Source organism: Lupinus angustifolius, chromosome LG10, assembly GCF_001865875.1.
Source record: "Lupinus angustifolius cultivar Tanjil chromosome LG10, LupAngTanjil_v1.0, whole genome shotgun sequence".
NCBI classification, from domain to species: Eukaryota; Viridiplantae; Streptophyta; class Magnoliopsida; order Fabales; family Fabaceae; genus Lupinus; species Lupinus angustifolius.
The window spans coordinates 3,737,672-3,745,198 of record NC_032018.1 but is presented as its reverse complement, the minus strand read 5'-3'; the positions used below and the strand labels follow the sequence as shown (position 1 = coordinate 3,745,198).

General features: G+C 30.7%; 1 protein-coding gene across 1 annotated transcript; it reads right to left on the bottom strand.

Annotated features, from left to right (window-relative positions):
• Positions 529-2,791, bottom strand: LOC109358106 (endonuclease 2). The gene is made up of 9 exons (XM_019602181.1): positions 2,653-2,791; positions 2,347-2,521; positions 2,036-2,140; positions 1,854-1,909; positions 1,663-1,746; positions 1,485-1,577; positions 1,329-1,396; positions 914-987; positions 529-830 (listed from the first exon to the last, which is right to left on the bottom strand). Exons 1-9 carry the CDS (start codon positions 2,761-2,763, stop codon positions 736-738), a joined length of 861 nt encoding a protein of 286 aa, XP_019457726.1. The 5' UTR covers positions 2,764-2,791; the 3' UTR covers positions 529-735.

Sequence of the window (7,527 nt, the reverse complement as noted above, 5' to 3'; positions counted from 1 at the left end):
CTTTCTGATTCATGCCTTAATGTGTATGTTGTTGAGTTGTTGCAAGATTGCATGAAATGATGGACTTGAAAGATAGATTCCATTTGTTGCAATGTATGGTGTTTTTCATTTCTGGCACCTGCAATCTTTGGCAACACCTTATATACATTTTTATCCACCTTATTAAGGTTCAAATGAAAAACACCATAATACCATCAACCCAATTTAGATAAGACTTGTTTCATTTGAGTTATAGTGCTGCTAATTGCACGAGACTCTCATCTAGTGAGATTTGAGATATTAGATATAGGTAGTTATATTCTTGAAAGTGAAGAAATTGTTTCCAAGACTTCAACCCAAAGTCACAAGACAAACAACCTTGTTGTTACATCGAGACTCATAACCTCTAAAGAAAATTTAAATAGATACGAGAACTTGTGAATAAGTGACCAAGTAATAAAGTTTTTTTATTCATTCTGTTCAATTTCTCATGGTCACAACTGATAATGTATGCCAAGACTTGAGCTTCTTTTGTGTATGTTGCTGGATCATAAATACTAGTAACCTTATCAGTTCATGATTTTTTGAAGCTTGAAATATAGGCAAGGCTAACTAATACAAGAATATGTTATCAATATTGAAAGACAAACTATTACAAAGTAACCTATATAGAGCAATAATGCAGAAACTTTATTCTTATTTCTATATAGCTTAGACTTATTTCATATTTTAAAAACTGCTGAATCACATATTACATCAACCAAATATACGATTAAGAGTTGCAGCCAATCTAACTCCTCCTTGAGCTAATCGCAACTGGACTATTGGCAAACGTGATTCAAAGTAATCATCTGCAATATAGAAAATTATTTCATGCTTAGTAAGAAAAATTAAACAAAAGACTCTTCATTTCAACAAGTTTTATATAACTTACCACTTAGTGTTTCATCTTCAGTGACATCTTTATATGCCCAATCACATGCTGCTTTTACACCTTCAGATGCATACCTAAAAAAATTGTCCAAGATAAACATACAAATTTAAATAACATGTGTAGAGCAACTAAAATCTTATGATTTTTTGGGGTTTAAGAACTTTGATATTCGGGCAATCACATTAAACTTCTATATTATTTTCATTCATAAGACTCGAACTTGAGACTTTGCTTTTAGGATTTTTCAGGCTGCAGTTTTTGGAAGAGAAAGTTTAATAACCCCGTATAAAAGATATAGGTAGTAAAATGAAAATCAAAACACAAATTGAAGTGTATTGCCATCACCAAAAATGTTTAAAGCAAAGTAGTAATTAAGTAAGGAACTATTTGATAAAGAAACACTAAAAATACATACACATCTGCGCATGAGATTTTATTATTATCACAGGTTTCCCATCCTTTTATTTGATTAGCCCATCCTTTCTGTTTCAGAAAAAAATGAAATAAACAATTAACTTCGATTAAGAAGTTCCTTAAGCTGAAAATAAGAGAAAGTTGATGCATAGAATACCGTGATATTCTTTTGAAGATCAGCAGTGAAGTCATCAATGTTGGAATTGTAGAATCTTTCTTCTGCTGTCTCAATTATGTTAACATCCCAAATCTGTGTAGCACAAAATTAGTCATCAGAAATAGTGAAATTCATCATATATTTTTTTGCAGTTGATGAAGTTGAAAATTAGACTCACATGATGTAGATTTTCCTTCCTTTTGAACCAGCGAACAGCAATTGTATTGCCTCCCTTGTCTGAGGTAAAACCCACATGTAGAGGCTGCAAATTAAGAATACAAAAAAGCCATTAGGATAGCGAAAAATTGTTCTGTCCGCGTGCCAAACGCTACCTTATTTACGGTCGATTTAGAGCTTTATAATGCATACCTGATGGACATCTCCCATAAAATGAGAAAAGTATAGAAGTGCTTGTGTGAGGTTATCTGATATTATGATTTCACAATGTCCAAACAAGAATTTGGTCAGAGTCAGAAATGAAAATATATAGAAAAAATGATGAGACAAATATAAGGTTAATTAATTATAGGGTAATGTTAACAAGAGCTTACATTCAGTCTTGGTCTTGGTATTATAGGTGAGTAGCTGGTCAGTGAAATTGCTAATAGCTCCCACAACACATCTTCCTTTCACTCCATTCTGATCCTTGCAATCCCCTGATTGTTCATACCACTTTGGTTAATAACTTCAAAATCAATGGAACTTAATAACAGTGTAAAAAACTCGATGCATTCATCTTTTTCTCCTAACATAAATGATGAGACACATATATATAAGCAAATGTCATGATGATTCATATGCCAAAGTCGGAAGGGGACAAAACAAGGGACATTATTATGAGAAGGATGAAAAAGGAACTTACTTTTAAAATCATAATTGCAAACTTTGTCAGGAGAATCAGCGAAGTGTAAAGGACCTGACCAACGAACATAAAATCTGACAGTATCAGCCCATGAACACACACTTGACAAGTCATTTTGTGCATAAGCTGGTAGCAGTTGTTTCACAGCATCTGCAGCAGCATCGCTCAGGCGAGACTGTTTCAAAATGGTATAAAAAGATACTGCATTATTATTCAATCAAACACATTCATATACATATACATATATATATATATATATATATATAGAGAGAGAGAGAGAAAATACAAAGACAATTATTCTCAAACCTGAGCAATCTTGCAAACTATGGCATGCCCATCTTTTCCCCACCCTTGAGTGCTTGGAAGAAGAAGCACCAATGAGACTATGGCCACTAACTGGAATTTGTAACACTCCATTGCTCTCCTATACTTTACTGATAGAATGAGTGTTTAAGTTGGTCTTTATTTATAATATACGAAATTATACATAGACTATTCATTCTTATTTGAATATTAATATATTTTAATTAATCGTTAAGTAACTTTTAATGTTAATAGTTGTATGATTCATATTTGTTGTAACTAATTTTCTACTATAGTTTCCACTTATCATATATACATATAAATGTATGTATGTGAAGGTGTATAGGGTGAACTAATTCAATAAAGTAAAACTCCATACACTTATTTGTTTATATCATTCTTTTATTAAAATGGAATTCCAATGACCAAAGTAACCCTGAGAAGTTTACGTTTGTTCAAATCTAGAAGAAGAAAAATGTATGCACTAAATATATTAGAAAAAATATATCATTCATAATTCATATTTAATTATTATTAATTCTTCGAAAAATATAGTTCAAAACACAATACATAAAATTTGGGTACATTGTGTTACTATGGAAAGAATTCCAAAATTGGTTTGAAATCAGGAGTCAATCTGACCAATTAATGTCCTCATTATGAATTTATTTTATATAAATAAATGAGATTTTGTGTTTGAAATATGGATGGAAAATTATTCAACCCCAAAAATTAATTTGATTTTTAAAATCTTATTGCATGTCTTTATGGTTAGTATTTTAATTCTTGCCAAATAGGTTGAGACTTTCTATGATATAATGTTTATTTGATCTTACAGGAAAACATTATGTGAATGATAATAAGAAGAAACGAAATTAGTTTCTTGTTTATTCATTTTTATAGAGAAATATTTCCTTTTTTTAAAGGAGATGGGGAAATGGCACACTTCCCGGTTTGAAACCATATTTGAACTCAGATTCGTTTCAAACTTGTGCTAATATTTATTGGGTCTGCTATCTGCAGATTCTTGGATACTCATCTGATATATGGGTACCCATAAATTGTGAGTAATTTTTGCAGGTGTAAGTTTATTTATATTACTAAAATCTTATATTTAAATAGGCAATTAACAATATAAAAAATTATAAAATATAATTTAAAGTTTTAAAAACAATATAGATTGACTACTAAGCCCAACTGATTTTACTTTAACAAATATAAAAAACAACTTCAAATTTAGGATGAAAATTTTATTTAGTAATACCTATTCAATTTATTTACTCTAATGGCGTAAGCCCCACTTAAACCCTAATGTCAATGGTTTGATTTATGAGAACGACACTTGTTGAAAGAGACAACCACGAACTCAGAAAGGGATTAGTTTCTTACCCAAAAAGTTAGAGATTACTCTTGATAATATAAAAAAATCAAAATAACATTGCATCACACATATGAATTAACAACACAACATCACTTCTTAACTACGTAACATAGGTTAACAACATAACATAATATATCATTGCTTAACAATTTAACATCACAACATAACGTTTAACAACATAACAATCATATTTATGAATTAACATGATATTACAATTATGGATGAACAATATAACATTACAATTACGGTTAACATGATATTACCATTATGGTGTTATATATGTAAATATATAGATTTAGGACAAAATTACGGGTCTGGATACTCACGCGCCTAGGTATTGTTAGGTTTATTTAAGTGTGAAGTCCCATATTGAATATATGGGGAGGAGCGAAAAAAGTTTATAATTAAAAAAAACTCATGGAACTAATGCCTTAAGGTTTTGGTTCAAGACATAGTGTCTGACTTGTGACTCTTCACTCTTCTCATACACCGATAATAATGGAACTCTCCAGTGGATGGAGGCTCCTCGGTCGCAGTCTGGTCCAACAAATAGTATTAGAGCCGATAGTTTGGCTGGAACATGGTGGACTTAAGGAGGAGCGGAACGGAAAGCATGTGTACCCACACTATGGAAGATTGTTGGGTTTATTCAAGTGTGAAGTCTCACACCGGATATGCGGGGAGGAGCGAAAGACTTTATAAGTAGAAAAGACTCATGGAACTAATGCCTAAAAGTTTTTGTTCAATACGTGGTGTCTCACTTGTGACTCTCCATTCTTTCCATACCCCCATTAACAATGGAACTCTCTGGTGGTTGGAAGCTCCACAATCGCAGTCTAATCCAACATGTATCTCATTATCCAGACACAAACTCAAACCTATTTAACAATGGGTGTCAAAATCTCGGATATAACTTAACGTGATGTGAACGGATCTTATTTCACTTCAGAGTTGACTATTATTAATTATCATCAGCTTTTACACAAATGGTTTTTTATATTTAAAAATGGGATAAAAAGAGTATTGACAAATAATTTGATAGCTTTATATATTCAATATTTAGTTTCTTAATACATAATTTTCTATAGGTTGTGTTCCTTAATCATCTAAAAGATATTGTGCAATCATTTATTTACCATTGCCTTGCAAAAACTGCTAGAAAATGACTGCATTGCATGCAAATTAGAAGGCACGTAGTTACAAGTATTTTTATATTCCACTTTTTTTTTTGTAAACTCTGAACTCAATTCAATGCTCAGCTTTTATGCATCTCAAACTCTGAACTAACCAATGAGATATCATTTGCCTATAGCTTGCCCGAGACTATTAACAGTTTTATTAATACTTAATTAGTGGTTTACTCATTAAACAATATATCAGTGAGATTAAATATGTATATGTTAAATTGTCATTAATGTTAAAAAATAATTCTTTTAGGAAAAAGTATTCAGAAAACTAAATATAATATGCAAATCAATATTACGTAATTCTTTTAATAGATTTTTTTTAATTAATTTTGGTTTGTTTTAGTAGATTTAAATAGTAGAAATGATGCCACAGTTAGATGAGTTGAAGGACATAAGTAACACATTATCACTTATCCTTGAGTCCTGAAATGATTTTATATCAATTTATTAATGATAAATAAATGTTAAAAGAAAAATGTCAACCTCACAATCTTACAATACGACTACGGCTACTTCTCAACTTGAATGAGAAAATAAGATACAATGTGGTGTTCTTTTGTCGTTAAAGTAATTTTTTTATTAACAAGTTTTTTAGTTTAAACATAATTAACAAAAAGAATTTCTATTTGCTACTAAAGATCAATTGTTAATTATGAAAAATATTTTCTATTAATTAATTGATTCTTTACTTATTAATATTTTAATGATTTTCTTATTATTTATTCATTATTAAATGATTCTAATATTAATTGTTTATTATTAAGACATTTTAATATTAACTTTCCATTATTAAGAAGATTTCCTTATTAATGGCGGATTGTGTGAAGAAGATCTTTGCTCCTAACCTTGACAAGGTTTTGATGAAGACACTAACATCAGCAAAAAGAAGAAAATGAAGAATACTTATGAAGACAAAGAAGATTAAAGCTAAGAAAATTAGATTAAGTCTCTATATGTATTTCTATCCTAAAACTCTTAAATATACAAATAGTAATGCTCAAACTATTTTTAAAGAAGAAAAAAAAGAAACACTTTAAAAATACTTAAAACATTTTTTCGAAAATAGTGTGTAACGAGTTACTTCATCTAAGTAACAAGTTACGTGTGTGAGAAAAAGAGTTATCCAACTTAAAACTGTCTAGAGTAATCCATTACTACCTTTGAGTAACAAATTACCAATTTTGAAAAAGTTGAGTAACCAAATACTCAAATGGTGTAATCGATTACTCTAATTCGTTTTTAAAAGAACAGTGGACAGAGAGTTTGAGTAATCGATTACCTATTATCAGTAATCGATTACCCATTATCAGTATTCGATTACTAAGAGTTGTTGCATGAGATTTCAGATTTCAAAATGAAATGTTTTCACTCCAAACGAAATCTCTTCACTTCAAACAACTTCTACACTTTCAGAAAGACACCATGGGTGTTTGGAAAGTCTATATAAAGACTGTAACTCTCACAACATAAACATACAACAATACACAACTCTTATAAAATTTCCAAAAGCTCTTAAACTTATTCTGAAGTTATTTCTCTACACTTTTTGCAACCAGCACTCAAACTTTCACAAGTTATTTTTCTGAAGTTGCTTAGAAGTGTTTCAAAGTTTTCTAAAAGAGCATTATTATTTAGTATACTTAAAGAGTTGATTGTATTGCAAGTTATGCTACTGTCATACTTGTAAAGGCAATCTGCCATTGTTGTACATTCTTCAATATTGTTGCTGAATACTTTCTTTCACAGGGTGTAAAAAGAAAGGGGATCAGAATCACTTGGAAATGCGTTTTCCAACAGTGAATAAGAATTAGGGAGTGTATAAGGTACATAGAAATCTCGGGGTGAGATATTGTAATTACAACTCATAATTCTTAGTGAAGAAATCTCTTGTGATACAAGAGTACTGGATGTAGCCTTCGGTGGACAAGAAGGTGAATCAATATAAAATCTTTGTGTACTCTCTTCTCCCTTATCTCTTTGATTTATTCTTTTCATTTTTTGCATATATTTTCCGCTGCACGTTAACTCTTCTTTTTGTAGAAAAAGTGGCCATAATTTTTAAGTCAACTAATTCACCACCCTCTTAGTTGCAACCTCGTTCTTACTATTGGCACCAGAGCTATATTTGAGTAAGATACTCTCAAGTCTGATCCTACATCAATATGGCCTCAAGATCATTCCTAGGAGAAGGTTCCAACATCAACCGCCCTCCAAGCTTTGTTGGAGAGTGCTATGATTTCTGGAAAATTAGAATGAGGATCTTTATTGAATCTCAAGACTTAGACATATGGAATGCCATTGAAGAAGGAC

What these genes read in the sequence shown, in the direction of transcription:
- LOC109358106 (XM_019602181.1), bottom strand. Translation starts at nt 2,763, where the DNA reads ATGGAGTGTTACAAATTCCAGTTAGTGGCCATAGTCTCATTGGTGCTT. An exon ending in TTGCAATTATGATTTTAAAA is followed by an intron (nt 2,141 to 2,346) that starts GTAAGTTCCTTT and finishes ATGAACAATCAG; the next exon opens with GGGATTGCAAGGATCAGAAT. An exon ending in ATCTTCAAAAGAATATCACG is followed by an intron (nt 1,397 to 1,484) that starts GTATTCTATGCA and finishes TTTCTGAAACAG; the next exon opens with AAAGGATGGGCTAATCAAAT.